The sequence below is a fragment of the Cebidichthys violaceus genome, unplaced genomic scaffold (assembly GCF_023349555.1).
Source record: "Cebidichthys violaceus isolate CVI_PGR_0920_01 unplaced genomic scaffold, fCebVio1.0.p SCAF_8, whole genome shotgun sequence".
In the NCBI taxonomy this organism is placed as follows: Eukaryota; Metazoa; Chordata; class Actinopteri; order Perciformes; family Stichaeidae; genus Cebidichthys; species Cebidichthys violaceus.
This window is the reverse complement of record NW_027176964.1, coordinates 792501-814078: the sequence shown is the minus strand read 5'-3', so window position 1 is coordinate 814078 and position 21578 is coordinate 792501. Positions and strand designations below refer to the sequence as shown.

The following is a 21578-nucleotide window of genomic DNA, read 5'->3' as shown; positions in this document are numbered from 1 at the left end:
GTAATAGTTTTTTTCTTCACCACCACTGAGGTAATACGGAAACTAGGACGTTATTAAATGGGTGTTAAGGCATAAAGCTGACTTTGTGTCCAGCTTAAATAGACTTAAATAGACATCTTATATCTGCATTGGGATTTTGACGCCACGTGTATTTGGGGCCCATGATTTCAGTCCCGTTTATGAGGAGTAGTGTCCTGATAAATCAGCTCCAACATTAATACTGAGTAAAAACCTGTATTTCGGACCTCTAAACACAGACAGCAGCATCAACGCATGTGTATGTCTGGATTAAAGACGTGTTTTAGCCAGGTACACATGGTGTTTTAGTAGTTCTGCTCCTGTACAGTCAGCTCTTTATCAAATTAATACTTGGTATCATTTTCAAGGATAAGCTCTGATAGTAAAAAAATGTGGACTTTTAAAAGGACAACTAAGATGCAAAAGTGTATTTACAAATCAACAGCACAACTTGAAATATTGAATAATCTTTTTCAGGAGATCACAATTGTTCAGGCAGCTACGACACACAGTCTGCACAGATCATCCCTCTGCGAGTGACTCTTTTCGATGCACAAACACTTGAAGGCTCAGCAGAAGTCGAGATGAGCCTTTTCCACACAGTGATCCCACGATTACACTACAGTGTCCCTCCGTCACTTTACACTTTAAAGTTTGTCTGTACACGTTTGCGACAAAGTCGTCATGGATCGGACGGAAGACGTATGGTTTCCCTGATGCCATAGTCTGCCTGATGGGACAGGATGAGGCGCGGAGGTGCAGAGACAGTGGTTATTCAACGAGCCCCTCCGAAAACAAAACGCAGAGTAATGCTTTAAAAAGGTCCATGCTAAATTCTCCATGAAGATCATCTAAGGCCACAATGTTCATAGAAGAAAATAAGATGTAAACACTTATTAAAAAAAAAAAAAAAAGTAAAAGAGAGAGAGAGGGAGAGAGAGAGAGAGAAATTATCATGGCGATGTATCCCTTGTAGGATAAAAGGCCATTTTGTAGTTGTTGTTGTTAGGTTCGACCAACACACAGGAAACAGAACCACAAAGCATAGATCGTAGACATGTGTCATATTACAGAGATTAAAAGAGAGCATATACCTTATGACATAAGGCACTTCAACAACTACTCCCCGCGGCCTGTTTTGGAGTAGATCCATTATTAATCTCCTGATCATCTTCATTCTCCTCTTCCTCCTCCTCTTGCCAGCCACCGAGGTGGGCCGGGGTGGGCATGGACATGCTGGAGCCAAGGACGCTGTTAGCCTGGAAACCTGACGAGAGTGTCGATGCATGGTCAGAGTCTTTCTTCGGCATAGTGGAGTTAACACGGAAAATCATAGAGGGGGAAATTATTTAAACATTTCAATCTAATCCTAATAATTTTCTGTTTGCTGCTGCCTTTGATTGAACCACATTCAAGGATTTTAATCAATTTCTGCATTTTACTACTACTGTATTTTATTTCTTAAACTGCACTGCACTGTTTTTAGCGTTTTAATGACTGTTTTTAATGTTCTTAATTGTTTTTAAATCTCCTTTTCTTTTGCATTATGTTTTGATGCTTTTAATTGTTTTATGTGAAGCACTTTGAATTGCCTTGTTGTTGAAATGTGCTATACAAATAAACTTGCCTTGCCTTGCCTTGCCTAATGAAATAGAAGGATTTAGCATGTTTTAGCCAATTTACTAGCGCTACAAATCATTGTATATACTTTACTTCTTCTAAAACATTTTTTCACCTCGCAGCCATTGGTCTCCATTCATTTAACTAGAGTTGGAATAATCAACTTCAAACTTGTAATAAGTCGCAATCAGCTTTATATTTGCAGTTATGTTACTGTTGTCGGTGCGGCTTTGGTTTCTGTACATTACCATGAAATATGACTTAAGTTTGATGAATATTAGAGCAGACATATTTGCTCCTAGAAGCTATTGTAATTTATTCTGAAGTCCTTTGTGGCTCTGCTCGACTTGTGGCTGTTGTTCTGAATGGAGTGTGTAATTAAGTGCTGCAGACTCGGGTCATGACCGTGATTTCAGCACTACAAGCAATCTTTTTCCCCATTACTCAAGAGTCATTAGATTCAATGTTAATATCCAAAAGAATTATGAATGCGGGTCTGAAATCTTACTCAAACTTGAACAGAACTGCTATTAACTTGTCACTTGCTTTTCAGCTGTAGTTCCGTTTTGCAAGGTTGTTCAAAAACAAGAGTTTCACTTACTAGCATTTGTGTGCATATCTCTCATTGGCACTGGGTTCTGCCACTGCCCCGAAGTTCTCTGTGGGTGGGAGGTCTGCAGGTGGAGCTGGACAGACAACCGCTTGTCAATGTACAGCAGAACAGCAGACTAGTGGCTTACAAGGGACACTGAAAAGTGTTTCTCCTCCCGAAAACTCTTTTCTTTCACCAGAAAACCTGGTCACCATTGAAAACCTTTGTCTCTGATCAACAGTTCAGGCACACAACAGAGAAAAGGAAGATGAATATATTAATGTCAACTGTTGGACCCCTGGAGGCAGGAATTTACCTCATGCATGTAGATGGCGTGGAGACTCATCTCTGCTGAGGCAAACTCTGTCTGCAGCGTATTGCTCCGGAGGCGAGAGTCACTGATAGACATACTGAAAAACAAACATGTTAACCACAGCTGACCACAGGCATTTGCATCTATGTTCTGACCTCACCAAACACCGCTTCTGGCTACAGTGTGCGAGAATACTGTCGCAGAAAACGGAACGTGCGTGTGAAGTACCTGTCGATGACGGTGCGGTCGCTGCGGTACATGGTGCTCTCGGGGTGGACGGATGAGTGCAGGAGGCCGTGCGAGCGGCCGCGGCCGCTGTGCGGGAGCTGAGAGGTGGACAGAGAGGCCAGGACGCTGGCAGCAGCAGAAGCAGCGGTGCTCGGCGAGATGAAGCGATGGTCTCGCCCTTGTAGTCCAGACGCTGTGAGGATGGGGTGAGCCAGGACACTGGCCAACAGACTATCGGGCTGGAAACAGCAACAAAAGGTCAATACGGAGCCACCAGGTAAACGTGATTATATTGCAGTAGAAAAACAAAACAAAAGGACTCTAGCTAATTGTTTATGCAGATAAATCTATTCTGGAGTCATTTTATTATCCTGTGGCGATGAATATTCATCGTTAACATTTGCGCTGTTTGGTTAACATGACATGTTCATGTGGGGTACATGCTCTTTGCGTGGCGCTCGAGGGCTCTTACCCCGGTGCCGGGCTCGTTGGACTGCAGTGAGGTGCAGAGCGGAGCCTCGGAGAGCAGCAGCTGGGTGGAGGGCCCGCCCTGCGCATCGTGCTGCACCTTCTCCTTCAGGTGGCTGATGAACACCGAGCTCTCCTGAGGCGGCTGCCAGCGCGGGTTCTTAATGGTGAAATGCATAAGTGACAACTCTGTCTTGCCGTTTTCGGCTTGTTGGTATATGGAGGCCTCCGTCTGGCCCTCTGACATCCACTGCAAATACATGATACAGATATATCAGTTCAAACAACAACATCACAGCAGTCATACATTTACAGTTTGAGAAACTCTAATGAACCCGACTGGCTTGAATCCTATGGAGGATCTTACTGTTGGGTTTCCATGGCGCCTGATGTCCATCTGCGCAAAGGAACAGATGTCTCCGACTCCGACCACTTCGACAGTGAAGTTCCTGAAGAAGTCAATGATCTCTAGAGACTTGTTCCTCAGGTGGAAGATGAGAATGAAGGGCGTGACGATAGGACTGAGCAACTCCTCCAAAATGAACACCTGATTCGGAGAAAACACAGATCATATATAATCCAATTTGAATGTATTCCTTTCCAATGTTTATTGGCAAATATGTGTAGAACATGAATGTATTTAAATGAAACAATAACTCCAGTGATTGTACAACGAGACTGAATCCAGTCGGACGTCTCTTCAGTGATCAGGTGCCACATTAAAAACGTCATCAATCACAACGAGAACTCCACCATAACTTTAGTTTAGACTGTGACTAATGTGTTCCTATCCACCGAGTGTCTCCGCCCCTCACCGCCTTGTACTGGAACAGCTGCGCCACCTCGTCACGGGTCTCGCTCTTGTTAGCATTGCCCCTCCAGTGGTCTGGCATGTAGTGAATGTGTGCCAGCATACACTGCAGCAGCTGCTCTGGACACCACACCATATGCTCATCTGGGATGAAGGACCTGGTGTGGGACAGGTACAAAATATGTACATTCCTCAACAGTACAACTATGAACCAGGAAAACGGGATAGTTTTGTACAGTACAGTTTGATTTTTGACTGAAAATCTGTTACTGATTAGGAGGCAAAGGAGCCACTTTAAATGTTAATTTCCTTTACAATTAACTTCCTCCCACAACTTGGAAAAAGCTTCTGAACAACAATTTAAAAAAATACAACTGAAAGTAATAAATTGCTCCAAGCTGAATGAACAAGATCAAGATATTGAATGAAGTGAAAATCATAATCTATTATAGTCCTCAGTTGTCTGTATATCATGATATAAACAGCAAGAGAAATACAAAGTACAGACAGCTTCCTTCATTTTGAAAGCCAACGATAGCGATGATGGAAACCCGGCTCTGGAAACTCACCTGGCGATAGTGATGACCACTCCCAGCACAGTGATCGCGGTCAGAATGTGCTGCACCGTGAGAACATCCTCGTCATACACCGTCAGTGCAATCAGCACGGCCAAGATTGAGCCCGAGAAGAAGGCAAAGTTCTTAGCCAGCACGGTCAGCACCGGCGACGTGAAGGAGTTCATGTACTTGGACGTGGGTTTGTAGCCCCGGCCCAAACGCCCATGCAGCTCGTGGTCCAGCTCGTTGAAGTGCCGCAGGTATAAACGGCCAAACAGGGACCAGCGCCGCGCCCCTAGGCTTCCAGGTTCTCTGCGGATCACCTCGGTATAGCTGAAGAAAGCGTAGAGCACCTGCCACACCAGGATGAAGGGGCACAGCAGCAAGTTGGCCAAACCCATCAGCAGGATGACTCTACTGAGCTGCTGCGCCAGCTCCAGGCGGTTCCCATTCCGCTTGTACTTGGGGTGCAGGTTCCACTTGTTCTGAAACAGAGAGCCGGGACCCCAGAAGAGGATGAGCTCAAAGTTGTACTTGAGGCCCTGGGTGAGGAACACCACGTTGCCCAGCAGGGGGAGCTGCAGCTGCACCGGCAGCAGCGATTTGTTTATCATGGCCACCATGTAGTTCTTGAACCGTAGGATGCGGTGATAGATATCCAGTTCAGTCAGCTCTTTCTTGTGTATGCACATTTGCTGCTCTCGCTGCAGGCTGATGAGCCGGTCCTGGACTTCCTGCCATGTGAAGTTGCATAATTCATCCTGGGACAAAGTGGCAGGAAGAACAAAGTAAGCCGACGAATACTACAGAGACGATGCACGACGACTGGGACGTCTTCATGGTTTTATAATCATAAGCATAAGACATCTGTCAAGAGATTGATTAAATGCGATAATAAGGTCTCCAGGTGTGGCTCTTACCATTCTGATCTTCAGTGCTTTGATGTAGAACTGCCTGATCTCCCAGTAGCTAAGAACATTGCAAAAGACTTTGACAAGTCGATAGATCCAGAAGATGGCTGCCATGATGAGAAGGAATATGATCCAACTGTTCTCTTGAATCCTGAATAGAAACAAAAAGCCTCCTTTCAGATATGGCAGTCTTTATTTATCTCGTTGAGTTATGGATTTTGGACATTCAGACACGAGTGACTACGTAAATATTCAGACAGGTAAATGTGACTCACAGCCTCGTCAGGACATTTACAGTAAGAGCCTCGATGCTCGTACGATATTTGGAAGGGGATGGAAAGATCGCACGCCAATAAATGTCTTGATAAAGTGGTTAAGGGGGGGGGCTAATTTGATATCTGGGATTCAGAATAGCATCTACAGATGCATCTACAGTACTCAGAGGCACACATAGTACACCCCCTCTCCTCCTACGATATTGTAAATTGACCCTTTATTCAGTATTTACCTTATTTCATGATAAACAGTTGAGAAAATGTTAAATGTGTGCTCTTAATTCATTCTCTAAAATAAAGGACTCTTCCAGGTATTACATGTCACACTGGGAATTAGTTAGCCATACCGGCATTAGCTAATATTAAAGCAGTTGTTGATGCACTTTTACATTGTTTCTTTGTCATTTTATATCGGTTAATTTTCAGATACAATAAACAACATATGAGAATGTTTTCGGGACAAGCATCTGGCTATAAAATGGAAATTAGAGAAGTTCTGAGGATACGAGGAGGACAGAGAGGTTCCACTGTGGAACAAGCTGTTCCCAAATTAGAACTTCAAGCGGCTGTACGTCACCGCCTGTGATATCAATGACTACTGAGCCACAGTCATAATCAAGGAACAAATTAATGAGAGAGGCCTATTAGACAAGCTGTAGATAACAAGCAGAGGCAAGGCTACATTTTGGAGGAGAAAAAAAAAATTTGAGATTTGGGGGGGGGGGGGGGGGGGGGCGGGGGGGGGTCTGTCCCTTTCAGCCAGCGAGGTGTCATGTGGTCGTCAGCCTTCTGGCTCAGCTGAGTCGTCAGTATCTCAGCTGGACAGTTATACCTCCCCAAAGCTATCAATTACATTGTCCCGTTCCCTAAAGCCAGTCTGAACACAGTACACAAATACTCTCCTCTAAGTAACCATCGGTTACAGGAATGTGGCAACTCAAAACTAATCTCAGGTTCACAAACAACAAAACTGAGAAAGAAACACATTTCATAGAAAGAGACACAAGTCACTCGTGCTTCGATCTGGTTAAACATGACGCTTTTAAACAAATACAAAACGCAATGCTAGCTTATAATCTGCTATTAGCGCTGGCGTTAACACCTCTTCAAAAAAAGAAATTTGATAAATTTGGCAGAAGTCTAATATAAAAACGTAACATTTGGGCCACATTGTCATATTTTTTGATGTGTGTAAAAGTTGATTATTTTGGGTTTAAGAATAAAAACAGGCCATGGATACTCAAAAAAAAAAAAGACAGTTTCTGCTCAGACCATTGCTTAGAGTGCTGACGGTTAATAACAGCTTAAAGAGGCATTGCCTACCATTACATCTAGAAACCCACGGGGCACAGCTACACAGTCCACTGCTCTATAGTCCGTCTATGTGACTGTGACTGGATCTTGCAGTCTGAAGCCACATCTGACACAATCCAATAAGAAATGAAGTCTGAAAGTCTGATTACAACTGTATTAAGCCGCACAAATGAAACCCCTCTGAAGACCCGTCTCTGAGAGGACTCTAATAATATCCAAGACCATGTCTGCCTGAGAACAAAGCATCCAATCAACCTGGCTGGAACGAGAGGACGGGCACGTCCTGGAAAGTGACTGTTTGGCCTTTTCATTTAATTCACCTTGACGTTTCTACTCATTTTGTCCCCAAAAAGGGAAAAAAAAATACACTTTCACACTCTAAAGCTCCCAGTAAACGTGTATGAAGCGGGATTTACCTCTGAGTGCACTGCTCACTGGGGAGGATGGCATCTGGAAGAGCGACCTTGTTCCTGTCCAAGGGGTTCTGGCCCGGCCCGGTGTGGTTGACCACTCGATTGGCGAACAGGACATCGTACTCCACACAGTTGACAAGGAACGTTGTGAACGTGACAACAAACAATAACTGACTGTTTGGATGAGATGAGAAAAAAAGAAAAGAAATTAATGAGAAAACAAAACAAGAATACCCAAAGTACCAACGATGACAAAAAGACACTAACGTTGGTATACAGTATTAAGATAAGTGACTATATTTGATTTGTGCGGTTGAAATAAGAGCAACGACTCTGCTTGTGTAACCCTACACTACCATGGGAACATGAAAAATACTGGGTAGTAGTTAAGAATTAAGCACACAAATCTTTGGGAGGCATGCGGACAGATTTTCTCAGGCTAATGATTTACGGGGCCCCAAAATAAAAAAACAACTGTGGTCAGAATCACAGGAACACCAGACCAGGACCCAATAACAGAGAGTGTCTAGTGTGGGGACGTTATTTCACAAGAGCTTCTACGTACGGCTGCTTTTGAAATCATCTGCCTGAACCTGTTCCTTGCTGGAGCTTGAGGCACACTTAGCGGCCATAATAACAACACGGACTGCTACCAGTGACATAAACAAGGACCGAGTCTTACTCACAACAAGGGTCCTGTTGGAACTGCAAACCCAACCCGTATGCTTTTAATTACAAACACATCACGGTGTCTCATGATGAAGATCACTATAGGCATCTGAGCTCAGTGTTTTTTTGTACTTACATAAGTTCGAAGAACTCTGATATCATCATACAAGCGAAGCCATTCTTTTGATGGAAATGATAGATGTGGACAAGCTGGTTAAGGAAAATCTGAAATAAGCTTAAACAAAGACTTGGTCAGTCACTGAAAATACCTTGATTAAGCACAAAGTATCTACAGGATAACACATAAGACATCACAGACATATCAATCATCAAACTCTAGGAAAATCAAATCCCAAGAAATGTCTCACACGGCAGTCACGAAGTAAACAAACCCATCAGGTTCTAAATATGACTACTGGCCAGTATCTTAATGAGTCCGTGTCAGCATGACATGATGCCAGCATCATATGCAATGACAGTAAACGTTGACACATCTGCTACTTAACAATACTATCATTTAAAAGGATATCCTTTTGAAGAAGTTATCCAGGTTCTTGATATGGTGCCATGAGTCTGCAAAATAAATGAAAGCATTATCACTTTGACCCTATTGCATGCTATTGTGTAAGCTAAGACATTTATTAGGTACAAACTCCCCAGTGTGCAGTTTGTCAGTCCTTTTTTTAAAGATAATCCATACTTAGGTGGTAATAACATGTTTACCTTTTAGGCCTTCTGGCACGTGCACCAGTAAATCCTCCTCCCCTGGTGGCGAGTCCTCCTCAAAGTCCTCAATTCTCTGGTACTCCTGGTAAGCTTCAAAGTTGGCCATTGCGCTTCACATTCTTATGGTCACTCCTAAACTGACGAGCAACTTGTCGTAAACACCGTATATGAAACGAATGCAGTCTCGTAGCCCAAGCTACATTCTGTAGCTATTAGCTCCTCCAACAGCTCAAGCAGTTGAAATAAGGATAACGTTAGCTTACAGCTAGCTTGCTAACTTGCTTGACGGTCACCGCTCGTGTAGCACTTACACTACCACAGGAACACAAATACTGAGTGGCAGCTAAGAATTAAGTACATGGATCTTCGGCAGACTGACTATTTGATGTTAGTTCCAGTATTTAGAGATCACAACCTAACTCAGCTGATGGCTGGTTAGCCTGTGAATGATTCAGCCACTCATGGTTTGTTTTGTCTTGGTCCGTCTGTCTGCTGATGTTTGGATCTTCTTTCTTTGAGTCCAAACCTTGACCAGAGCTCGTTTTTAACGCACGCGGCTATGTTGAAATCACTAACTGTACGCTGGTTTTCCGGTTGTCGCGAGGTCCGTTAGTTGATTTCCCAAAATACACCATCCAGTGTGTGTGTGCGTCCACTGTTTTTGTCTTTCGCCAAACAAATGTCAACAAAACGTCTTTTGGCGTCACTTCTGTTTTAACCGCCGTCATTTCCGGGTATGAATTGTAGTTTTCTCACGTTTTCTCCCCAAAAGTCTGTTTTTTGTCGCGTCACTTTATGACAATTTCGCACAAATGGTTTAGAATTCGTCACTTTATCGTCTGTTGTGAATAAAAGCACCACTCTTTTGTCACAAACAATTATTTACAATAAAAATGAAGTCATCTACAGCCGCAGAAATGCACTCTGGGTCAGTGTCAACATGGCAGCCTGCATGGTGCCTGTGGATTACTGTAGAGCTTAACGACTATTGAACCCTAACGAGCTCGTTACCATTTAAATAAACTATATAAAATCATGTTTCAGCTACTCTGCTGTAGAGCGAGCATCACTGCTCCGGTGCGGTCATTGTCGTTACACCAGCGATGCAATAAGACAGCAGACGTTTGGAAACTTTCACGGTAGGGTTGTTATGTGACCGGTGACTAGTGCAGCTAATGACAGCTGACCTGTACCTGCTATACATGAGCCATGTTAGTTCATCAACAGCACAGACTGTACACTGACTAGCATGTTGTTATGCACAGCTGGTCTCCTCTAATGTCCAGGTGTAAATGATAGTACAGTGCGATGCAAGTGTGTGTTTGAGTTTATCAGAATCAGGAAATTATTTAGCTTTTATCTTCATATATGATTTGTTTTTTTCAGCTGTCAAAAAATCATTTCAATTGAAATAATGTTTCTTTAAGTCCAGAGTGTACATTACCTTATTTTTATCACTTTCCCTTTTACTATTATACTGTTAATGAAATGTTGTTTTAATACTTTTTCTTCATTTATCTGTTTTTAACACTTTGTAACATCTGTTTTAAAAAATGCCGTACAAACAAAGTATTATTACCATTTAACGCTCCGATAAGAAGTTGTTTCCAAGAAGAGTTATTGACCGCTGTAATCTGTTCTCGTTGCCTGAGTTGCAATTCCCATGTCCAAAGATGGAGAAACGATTAATTGAGAACATAATCATCAGATTGATTGATAATGACAAAAATTGCGAGTTGCAAACCGATCTAAAGTCGTAAAGCCTTCAAATCTTCTAGTCTTTGTTTCATTAGCGTTGCAATACTTTCATGACTTGGTTATTGAATGCCTAATTGCATTAATATAGTTTTTTCATATCCAGGTGGTACACATCTCCACGAGCTCCAGCACACAGCTCCTCACAGCAGCCTGGAAATGCTGTCGGCCGCATTTGGAGCCTCACTCAGAGAGCTGTCCGCCGGTCCACCCCCCGGACATCCAGACCCCCAGGAGTGGCCCTGAAGTTCATCCTGGCACCGGCCGTGCTCACTGTCTCTGCACGACTGTTCTGCCGCGTAGCTCACTGCGAGGCAGATGTGAATAACAACATCCTGGTGGACGTCACAGCCAAAAACCCCGTGCCTGAGTTCAAATGGCATATCTTGTGGGAATTTGTCAAACCTCAGCTGTTTGCTCTCATGGGTGCTGTCGTGGTAAGCTGGAGTCACTTCTCTTAAATGTAATGCCAGCGTTTCTAGAATAAAATACCATATAACATATGCCTAACATAGTGACACGTCACTTATGCCGATTAAGTCAAATTGAGTGTTTTTCTTTTCAGCTTGCTTTTGGTGCGGCTCTCTTGAATATTCAAATCCCCTTGATGCTTGGGAATCTGGTGAATGTTGTGGCGCGTTACCTGAGAGACCAGACTGGGAGTTACATCCACGAGATAAGAGGCCCTGCGCTGAAATTACTTGGACTGTATGGTATCCAAGTAAGTACACAAGAAAGCTGTCCGTGCACAAGTACTATGCCAGTGCTTCGATAAAAAGTACAATTTGTATATGACGGACTAAGAACGCTAGCACACGGCAGTGTCTTTTAATAATGATAAAGTAATAGTGTACATTATTTTCTGCCATTGTTTTCCTGGAGATATACTTCTGGTATAATAGTTAGATGTTATATTTGTTTTAATTGTACCTTTTTTTAAAATGTGTAATTGTAGTATAGGGGATACTAACTGGACATTTATTTCTCTGTTTAACAGAAGAAATCCAGGGGTTGGATGCAATAAAAGCAACACCTGGACAATATAAAGCATTCCAATGCAACCGCTCCAAGATAACTACCACTTTGATGGGGCTAGTTATACTATTTTTTTATTGAAACTATGTCACAGAAGGGCTGTTCAACTTGGCTTGTTGTCGTGTTGGATTACATTATATTCAGTATCTTTCCTTTTCACTTGCAGATCACATTGTTTTAGAGAGTTCATTTTTCTGATGCTTATTACTCGACACTAGCAAGTTCTGTTCCACTCACTTTCATTCTGAAAACAATGTGCATGAAAACGTGTAAGTGTCTGTTTTCTGGGAGACGGTGTGTCGCTCTTGTCACTGCTCACCTCCTGTGTGCAGGGCCTGCTGACGAGTGGCTACATCATCCTGCTGTCAAGGGTGGGGGAGAGAGTGGCGGCCGACATGAGGAAGACTCTTTTCGCGTCCTTGCTGAGGTACATGCTCCTCAATGTTGGAGCAAAAGAAAGCATGGATACAGTAAAAAGCAATGGTCGCCAGACAGGACGCTGTCGAGTTTACGCTCGTGGACAACTATTGAGCTCACCTTTTAGAGTCTAACAAGCTTCGTTAACATTGTTTGTGTTTCTGTCTCAGGCAAGATGTGGCTTTCTTTGATGCCAATAAAACTGGGCAGCTGGTGAATCGTTTGACTGCTGACATTCAGGAGTTCAAGTCGTCCTTTAAACTGGTCATCTCTCAGGTATACATCTCTATATTTGTATTTTAAAATAATTGTAAAATGCTTTGGTTTTAGTCTTGTAATTCCTATGTTTTGTCTTTTTGCATATTTGCAGGGTCTGCGGAGTATTACACAGACATTTGGATGTTTGGTCTCTCTCTATGTCATCTCCCCTAAACTTACAGGTTTGACGGTAGTCGTCCTCCCTTGTCTGGTGGGAGGAGGCGCTCTCATCGGCTCATTCCTCCGCAAACTGTCCCGTTTGGCTCAAGAACAGGTGATACATATTGTCGTGGTATCATTTCGCTCTGAATCTTTGTTAGGACTGCGATGTCTTGTACACAGTTTAAGTGTCATTGACATGTCACAAGAGGCTGTGATATCGGAACAGACAAAACTTTAAAAAAAAACGTAGATATGAGCGAGCGGAACAGACCTTCTTTATGAAAGAGGCAGACATACTGTTCCTCCTCCTCTCTTAATACATACTAGTTCTGATCTCACTTCTGCCCACAAATACTAAGACGCCAAGTTTCTTTACAACTTCTTCTTGACTCCTACTCTGATTGTGTTGACACTCACAGTAATCAATAGTCAGAAGTAACAGAAAGATGTTTCCTTCTGGATGCTGGAAGAAAACCGGCATCAATCTTTGCACTACTTTCATGTAGCTTAAGTGTGTTATTACACAGTGTCTGTACTTACTACCTGTACAATCTGAGACACAGTTAAATTGATATTATTTTGTAATTTAGAAACTAAGTTTAACTTGCTGTCTGACTGTGTCTCGCCTTAACTTTGTCTGTGATTCATTTAAGGTGTCGAAAGCAACAGGAGTGGCAGACGAGGCCCTCGGCAATGTGCGGACAGTGAAAGCGTTTGCGATGGAGGAGCGGGAGCTCCAGTAAGTGAGAGTATATTTTGATGTATAGTACTTGTAAATACACAGTATACTGTACTGTATGTCTGAGATAATATGTGTATGTCTTTTTTTTTCTCCAGGTTATATTCATATGAAGTTGACAAATCATGTGACCTGAATGAAAATCTTGGTTCTGGAATTGCAGTTTTCCAAGGACTGTCAAACATTGCCCTAAACTGTGAGTGTCTCATAACTACATTAAGGGATGAACACAATGTTGAGCAGATTGGTACTCTATCTCACAATAAGTATAGTAATGGTTGTGTGCTGTTAATACAGGCATTGTCCTAGGAACTATTTTTGCTGGAGGGACTTTAATTTCTACCAATGAAATGTCCCCTGGAGACCTCATGTCTTTCCTGGTTGCCTCCCAGACTGTTCAGAGGTAAAACACACAACTTCCTCCACAACGATTGCTCTTTATTACCATTTACAATTAAACGTATGAGTTTGAATCTAGCTGATGTTTGAGTTAAACTCCTGTATTCTCTCTGTGCTCAGGTCATTGGCCAGTATCTCTATCCTTTTTGGACAGGTGAGTAAAAAAAAAATCATATTCATGTATAGAGCATGCGTTATCTGAAAATGTAGCATCTGAAATATTCTTTAGTCAGAAATCAAGCTCTAAATCTCTCACTTTTTGGACAGATGGTGAGAGGATTAAGCTCTGGGGCCCGGGTCTTTGAATACCTAGCTTTGGTGCCTACTATTCCTCTGTCTGGAGGAGGACGCATCCCGTACGATTCTCTGACAGGAAGAGTGGATTTCATGAACATTTCATTCAGGTTGGAACCTCATCTTAAGACAGTTTAAGGCATTATATATCAGAGGATACTACTAGTTTTATTTCTTTTTGTTGTTGTGTATTTATAGCTATCCAACAAGACCTGGCCAACAGATCCTGAAGAAGTTCAACTTAACGCTGCCAACTTGTAAAACTGTTGCCATTGTTGGAGAATCTGGAGGAGGTGATGTCTTAGTTAATGATTGCACATGTGAGAAACGTAAACAATACACCGGTGAGCCTATAAATGAATAATCCCATACATTGTAGGAAAGTCCACTGTGGCATCCCTGCTGGAGCGTTTCTATGACCCGACCAGCGGCGTCGTCATGCTGGACGGACTCGACATTCGAACGCTTGATCTGTCCTGGCTCAGGGGACAAGTCATTGGATTTATCAATCAGGTAAAAGATTGTTTTAAAAACAGATGAATGAATAAAACGATTAAATGTACACATTCGTAGCAGTCCGATCTTCCACCCTGTATCTTTGCAGGAGCCCGTTTTGTTTGGCTCATCTATCATGGACAACATCCGCTTTGGGAAACCCGAGGCCACAGATGCTGAGGTCATTAACGCAGCCAAGCAAGCCAACGCTCACGGCTTCATCACAGGTTTCCCAGATGGCTATAACACTGTGGTTGGTGCGTGCTTTCTTTTAGGCATTTACAAAAATTAACATTCGTGTGCCATTTGAAATGCTAAGCTCTCGCTTTCTAAACCCCAGGTGAGCGAGGTGCGACGCTATCAGGTGGCCAGAAGCAGCGCATCGCTATCGCCCGCGCCTTGATCAAGAACCCCTGCATCCTGGTGCTGGATGAAGCCACCAGCGCTCTGGACGCAGAATCAGAGCGGGTGGTGCAGGAGGCTCTAGACAGAGCAACAAGCGGGCGCACGGTGCTCATCATCGCTCACCGGCTGAGCACCATTCAGGGGGCTGACCTCATCTGTGTCATGAGCAATGGCCGCATTGTGGAGGTGAGCTGGCAGAGTATTCTGAGAAATGGAGGCGCTCTTATCTCCCATTAAATGTCTCGGCTAATTTATTGGAGTACTTTGTAAGTTTAAAGAGGCACTGGAGAGAATTCACTCAATTCCATGTTCAGTCATTTATATGTATATATTGGTTGCTTCCATCTCAATGTACCGAGTGTGTAATATATACGTTTTGATTATCTCTAACAGCTCGCTCTTGTCTTTTAAGGCTGGGACTCACTTGGAACTGCTGAGCAAAGGAGGAATTTACTCTGATCTGATTCGCAGGCAAAGAGCCGAGGGACAGAAATGAACACACCAAAATTGTTTACTGTAGATCTACACTGAGGAATGGAATTTCATTTGAAATGAAATTCATAGTAAAGGCTTGCCTAAAGAGATAGATTATGTTTATGTAAAACATGTCATTTAAATCTACCAGCTCTCTGTCTAGTTTTACGACAAACTCTTGAATTTAAGTATGGAAAAGTGGACCAACTGGATCATACTGTGATGATTTATAAACTACACTACTGTACAGTATCTACACTTGAATGGGATTTCCTATACATAAAATTGTGTATCAATTAGTATAGTGGTTGATCTGCTGTTCAGAGGCAGTTTATAGAAAAACAGCGGCACTGAATAAAAATCACTGGCAATCAGAAGTGAGATTTGAACCCACATCTTCATACAAACAAACACATACTAACTATATGTGCATGACTACTAATCCTCAGATGAGATGAGTGAAGGTAGGTGACTTTGGACCGACCTGACTTTACAAAGATGGTGATGTCGTGGTCTTCAAACTGTGCTCCCTTTTAAAATCAGGTCCCACCATCATTTGTCCTCGGATCGCTGGATCCACGATGTACGTAATGCCAATTTACGTCAACGTTCTGAAAGAGTTTTTACAGTTTATCTTGCGTTGGTTCTGTGCAAACACATTGCTGAATGTACACTGGTTGTGACTGACTATTCGTCACAGTTTCGTCATTTACCACATTAGTTAAAAACATTGGCTGTCAGGAGTGGGTTTCAAACCTATGCCTCCAGAGGAGCCTGAAACCTGAACGCAGCACATTGGACCACTCTGCTGCCATCCTGAACCAATATATTTATCTGGTCACACTTTATAATAACTACACACTATGAAGCATTAGTTAAGTATGAGTAAACACTTAATTCATCATTTATAAAGCATTGTTCCTACAATAACACTCATTAGTATGCAATTCATAACAACAGTTATAAATGTTTTATTCTTGATTAATAAGTTTCATGATTGTGTTTTCATACTTTATAAATGATGGATTCCCCATTTGTAAATTATGTATTATATATATTACAAACCAATTATTAAGGAGTTGTAGATGATTAATAACATCCTTTATAAAGTGCTAGTAAATGATTAAGAACTTATTTAGATGTACATTATTCATGCGTTTAATTATATAATGATTTAGATATGCACTAATGTTAGGGACTATGTTAATATATGCTTTATAAACGCGTATTAATACTGCAAATCATGATTAATTCAGGTAGTTGCTAGTCGTTACTAGTCTTCTCAACAGAAAAGGCAAATAGACATGAACACAAAGTGATCAAGAACATATCAATATTTATTACAAGATGCAAACAATATACTCTTAAATACAAACCTCTCAGGCATTCATTCATGTTAAAAACGAAAAATAAAGTCATTCTTCAGATCTGAGAGCACACACACACACACACACACACACTGAGAGGTTTGCATTGACGGGGCTGTTACAACAAGTTACAGTACAGACAAGAGGTAGATCAATATATCAGGTTGAAGCTAGAAAATCATTTTTGGCCTCCAGTTATCAAAGCCTAACTAGAGACAACGGCTGCAACTAAGCTTCGACTTCGATTTGGAGTCCAGCATACATTGCATCGGTTGCACTTTATTAAAATGCAACAATGCCTACATGAATAACAAAGCAGTGATCAACAGGGCTTTTCTGACCAGGGGGAATAAGTAGGGGATCCACATCTTTGAGCTCAATACTATAAATGCAGTTTTGCAACTAGCCAAGCAGTATAAACTTAGAAGCCTGACGTCTGCCAACACTCACACAGATCTACTCACAGGTGTTTGGTCCGGCTGAGCTGAAGGCTGCAGTGTGAGTTCTCTGGCTCGCTGGAAGTCCTAAACACTCCGTCACTGACCGTTGAGCCTGGAAGAACAGATGAAAACATTCATTCTCTTCCACAGATTGTTCTGAAAAGTCTGGGATATTCTTTACTCGTCTGTGCAGAGACAGAATAGAGGTGAGATCTGATTGGATAAAAGCTCTACTTAAAACAAGCTGCACTGGAAGCAGAGCAACTGATGAAGACAGTAGAAGGCTTTGCTGGCCCTGACGGCCCACCACTGGATTTTCATAATACTGTTTTCTCTTGTCATGTATAGAAGAATCAATTATATTGTGCTAGGAAAAAAATAAACTTTATGAGGGTATACTCCATTTGTCCTTTTTTTATGGATCATAATACAGAAATTGTCTGTGTTTTGTTATAAATACAGGTTTGAAGAAACTAAACACTGAACTTAGATAATAAGCAGTATATGCTTTGTGGATATTGTCATTTATGATATTTATGACAGCTGCAGCAAACAAACTAAACCATTTACAGCCACCTTTCAACAGTGTTTGATGCCCAGAATATTTTGAGCGTACTATGACTTTAATGTCCCTGTTTGATGTGTTGCATTATTTCATCCCTTGTGTGTCTACAGTATGTGTGCTCACACTAAATCTCACTCGCTGTTGATTATTAGCCATCACCATTCATTCGTTGTATAATGGTGTCATTTGCTAAATGGAACAAGTGAAAAGCTAAGATTTGTGTCCCTTTTAAAATAGTGTTTACATTATTAAAACAGACAACAGTCTGTAATTAATAATTCAAAGTATACTAACAAAGTATTAGCCTGACAGCTTCCTATTAGGATCCATTTACAGTTTGAGGTTAGATTACAAATGATCAATTTAACATTTAAGGTATCACATATTTCAAGTATACACAGCTGTTATCTTTGCCTGCAGTATGTGGATCAAATTGAATCCTTTTTAGTTTCTGGTTCTTGTAAATGATGAATTATGAACTAGTAAACCCTCTATATAAGGTCATCTTGCCTTCCTTTTACTACCAAAGTCTGCCACAAAGATGTTGCTGCTTCCAGCAATGTTTTGGAGCCTTTGGTCTGGTTATCGAGAGGGATGCAATTCATCTCTTGGCCTCTAGATGACCAACAACACAAGCTTGGCTGCAGACCTACCCAGGATCAGCAAATAGCAGATAGCTTGAAGCTAACGCTAGCTATCATAACATTATTAACCCCAATCTGGGGATTTAATCAGTCATTGGTTTGCTAGCTTGTCCAAAGCTGGCTTCACTGGCCAAACATGCAGAAATACGAAAAGCTTGAAAAAATCGGGGAGGGTAAGTAGCGAACGCTTTTTAATAAAGTTAATATTAGCCAGTCTGGTTTGCTAACCAAGTATTCATGTTAGTTGCAGTGCTAGCTAACGTTAGCTAGATTGCTAGCTTTGAGCCTACGGTAACTATAATTCCGTTGTTAATCATATACAAAGCCGTGGGTTCAGTTTTTACTTTAAACTATTATCGTTATGCGGTAGAGACGAGATATGTCAGAGGGTTTTTGTCCGCCACCTTTTACGATATTCACGCGAGCTATGTAGCCTAGCTAGCTAGGTGGCTAATTAGCATTAGCACCGCTTGACGTTGCTATGCCATTCATCGATACATCAACTGATCTGCTTCGTAGGTACGTACGGGACAGTTTTCAAGGCTAAAAACAGAGAAACCCACGAAATTGTGGCTTTGAAGCGTGTCCGGTTGGACGACGATGACGAGGTAACGTCATGTTTTCCGAAAAAAAAAAAAATTTAATATTCATTTAGTTGTTAGCAGGCTAGTGCTAATCCCACTGGGTGTCATTTCTCCAGGGGGTGCCAAGTTCTGCTCTGAGAGAAATCTGCCTTCTGAAGGAACTAAAGCATAAAAACATTGTCAGGTCAGTCTGCTGAATATAACTTGTTGTTATGTGAGAGTGACCGGTGACGTTAGTGTTTCACTGTTTGTCAGATTAATTCAAATGCTGAGCAGTTTGCATTTCACCCTGATGTCAACAACCATCAATTTAAAGCTGCTCTGTCTCCTCCAGACTACATGATGTTTTGCACAGTGACAAGAAGTTAACCTTGGTGTTTGAATATTGTGATCAGGTGAGATACGTCATCCCATGCATGTTAACGAGTATGTGTTAAACGTGCACCTTCCAAGGCTAACGTGTGTCTCTTATCAACTGCAGGATTTGAAGAAGTATTTCGACAGCTGCAATGGGGATCTAGATCCTGAAACTGTGAAGGTGAGAGATAGATAGTCCTCAGAGAGAGTTTAACCAAGGCCAGCATGTGCCTGCTTAAAATGCATACAGCTTGGTTTGTAGATAGCGTCATCTTTGGCCCTCTGATTGTCATCGGTATGTCACTAACATCGTGTGCAATGTGGAATTAACTGCTCTCTCTCTCTCTCTCTCTCTCTCTCTCTCTCTCTCTCTCTCTCTCTCTCTCTGATGCAGTCCTTCATGTACCAGCTGTTGAAAGGCCTCGCTTTCTGTCACAGTCGAAACGTTCTTCATAGAGATCTGAAGCCGCAGAATCTGCTCATAAACAGAGTGAGTGTTTGTGTTTAATGTAAAGCCAAATCAGATGCGCTGTAGTTCATCAGTCTGTGTTCATATCACATGTGAATATCTGGTCATTTGTGTGTCTCTATATAGAACGGGGAGTTGAAGCTGGCTGACTTCGGGTTGGCTCGTGCCTTTGGCATTCCTGTGAGGTGTTACTCAGCAGAGGTAGGTTGTGCTTCATTAACACAGCAGATGCCAATAACCGACTTCTTCCACCTTTTCAAATGTGCAACCTGTGTGAAATTGCATACATTTTTTTGGGGAATATTCAATATCTAAAGAGAAACCAAGTCAGAGACTGAAGTTGCATCATGTCTGTGTAGCAAAAAATATTTTCTGATGCAACATTAATTCCGTCATCTTTTATCTTTATTATACAAAACCACACGCATGTAGACATGAGAGTATTTAATTGCGTCTCCATATAAATATAATCCTAATTCCTGTTTTGCCAATAGGAGAGTTGTTTATACCAACTTATGTATCTCTCAGTTCTTACAATATAGATGCTACAGTAAAGTGAAACACTAAAGAGTTAGTTTCCAATCAATAATCTCATCAATAGATTGAGAGCTTTCAGGCTTTGTGTCGGCGCTGGAAAACATGACCTCACACGTATTCCACTGTAAAAAGTAACATTAAAATATGGCACATCTAGCTAGCAAACTGCCACAACAAGGGCAGCGACGTGGTCTCTAAAATGCTCTTTGTTTAAAGCCACTAATTAATGACGGGAGAGAGTCAAACCCACTGCAGCATGTGGATTAAGTGGTGTGTGTGTGTGTTTTTATTTTTCATTTTGTGCTGTTGCTGATGCTATCAGAGAAATGACAGGCGAGCCTCACGTAGGCTGAGTGGATTTGGTTGGCTGACCTAAAGGGCCCAGCGCGCCGGTCCCATGAGGGGGCCCTTGACCCAGGGTGACTACTACTGATCTGAAAATGTAATAAACAGAAACGCTAGAGGGGAGCCCAGTTTGAAGCATTGAGAATTTGAAGTGAGGTCATTTCATTTCTCAGACTCTTAGCACTGGTTCAGCAAGAAGAAATGAATGAATCCTACAGCTGTTTCTCACTGCGTAGATGTACTTAAAGCATCACATACAGGGACTGAAGCTCTGAAGATGACGGTATTCTTAGGAGACACAACCTCTCTACAAAGGTATTATTCAGTACAGCATTGCAAGTGTTTTTATGCAGTTTTATCGAAAGGAAATAAGCACAGTTCCCTATAATTACTTTGAAGTTCTACTCCATTAAGTATTTTCCTAGATGAATGAAAAATAATTTGTTCTTAGTTTGAATCACCACCGCCCCAATGCTCGTGACTCAATATGTGACGTGTTTTTTTAAATGACTCTGCAGCTGAAAGCACGTCTGTGTTTTTCCGGTTTGGAGGATCCACAAATATTACTCTTTATTTTTTTCCTGTAAAAATGACTCATAAAAAGTTAGTAGTGGTTCTGTAGCAGATGGTTGCATCATTGGCGTCGGTACTGAGTTGAACTTTTAAACTTTTCAAGCTGAAGCGCAGGTACCTCAGTCAGCCCACGCACTCTCTCTGGGAAATAAAACTTCTCTATCCTTTTTATTTTATTCATTTTCACTCCGTCGGTGCACTCCACCAAACACATTTTCATATAACTTGGGGAAAATGTCTGTAAAACACTTGACACCTGACAAAGCAGCAGTTTGTTCAAATTGTCTCGATGGGGTGACGGAAACCAGATTGCTGAAACGAGCACACCGTCTAGTTTTAGCAACAGAAT

At 41.9% G+C, this 21578-nt stretch overlaps 3 protein-coding genes across 4 annotated transcripts in view; 2 read left to right on the top strand and 1 right to left on the bottom strand.

Moving 5' to 3' along the window:
- Positions 1–825: 825 nt before the first annotated feature.
- On the bottom strand, positions 826–9628 carry atg9b (autophagy related 9B). Of its 2 annotated transcripts, XM_068737979.1 has the most exons (14): positions 8913–9628; positions 8719–8762; positions 8326–8390; positions 7524–7694; positions 5528–5669; positions 4620–5368; positions 4055–4208; positions 3607–3786; positions 3244–3489; positions 2772–3010; positions 2547–2640; positions 2240–2324; positions 1113–1285; positions 826–910 (listed from the first exon to the last, which is right to left on the bottom strand). In XM_068737979.1, the coding sequence occupies exons 1-13, from the start codon at positions 9019–9021 to the stop codon at positions 1131–1133; spliced, it is 2433 nt and encodes an 810-aa protein (XP_068594080.1). In that variant the 5' UTR covers positions 9022–9628; the 3' UTR covers positions 826–910; positions 1113–1130. The 2 variants fall into 2 exon arrangements, with proteins under 2 accessions (XP_068594080.1, XP_068594079.1); XM_068737978.1 differs by lacking the exon at positions 826–910 and having other exon boundaries at positions 973–1285.
- Positions 9629–9855: 227 nt separating this feature from the next.
- On the top strand, positions 9856–15725 carry abcb8 (ATP-binding cassette, sub-family B (MDR/TAP), member 8). The gene is made up of 16 exons (XM_068701653.1): positions 9856–10054; positions 10777–11107; positions 11236–11391; positions 12038–12132; positions 12293–12398; positions 12493–12654; positions 13196–13281; positions 13380–13477; positions 13579–13684; positions 13801–13834; positions 13948–14084; positions 14173–14267; positions 14354–14487; positions 14579–14726; positions 14810–15060; positions 15287–15725. The coding sequence occupies exons 1-16, from the start codon at positions 9951–9953 to the stop codon at positions 15368–15370; spliced, it is 2127 nt and encodes a 708-aa protein (XP_068557754.1). The 5' UTR covers positions 9856–9950; the 3' UTR covers positions 15371–15725.
- Positions 15726–18352: 2627 nt separating this feature from the next.
- cdk5 (cyclin dependent kinase 5) overlaps positions 18353–21578 on the top strand; it is a 6223-nt gene continuing 2997 nt past the window's right edge. The window contains exons 1-7 of the mRNA XM_068701667.1: positions 18353–18537; positions 18884–18972; positions 19065–19132; positions 19283–19343; positions 19430–19486; positions 19700–19795; positions 19901–19975. Coding sequence (XP_068557768.1) covers positions 18501–18537; positions 18884–18972; positions 19065–19132; positions 19283–19343; positions 19430–19486; positions 19700–19795; positions 19901–19975 — 483 coding nt within the window. The 5' untranslated portion in view covers positions 18353–18500. The remainder of the gene's footprint in view (positions 18538–18883; positions 18973–19064; positions 19133–19282; positions 19344–19429; positions 19487–19699; positions 19796–19900; positions 19976–21578) is intronic.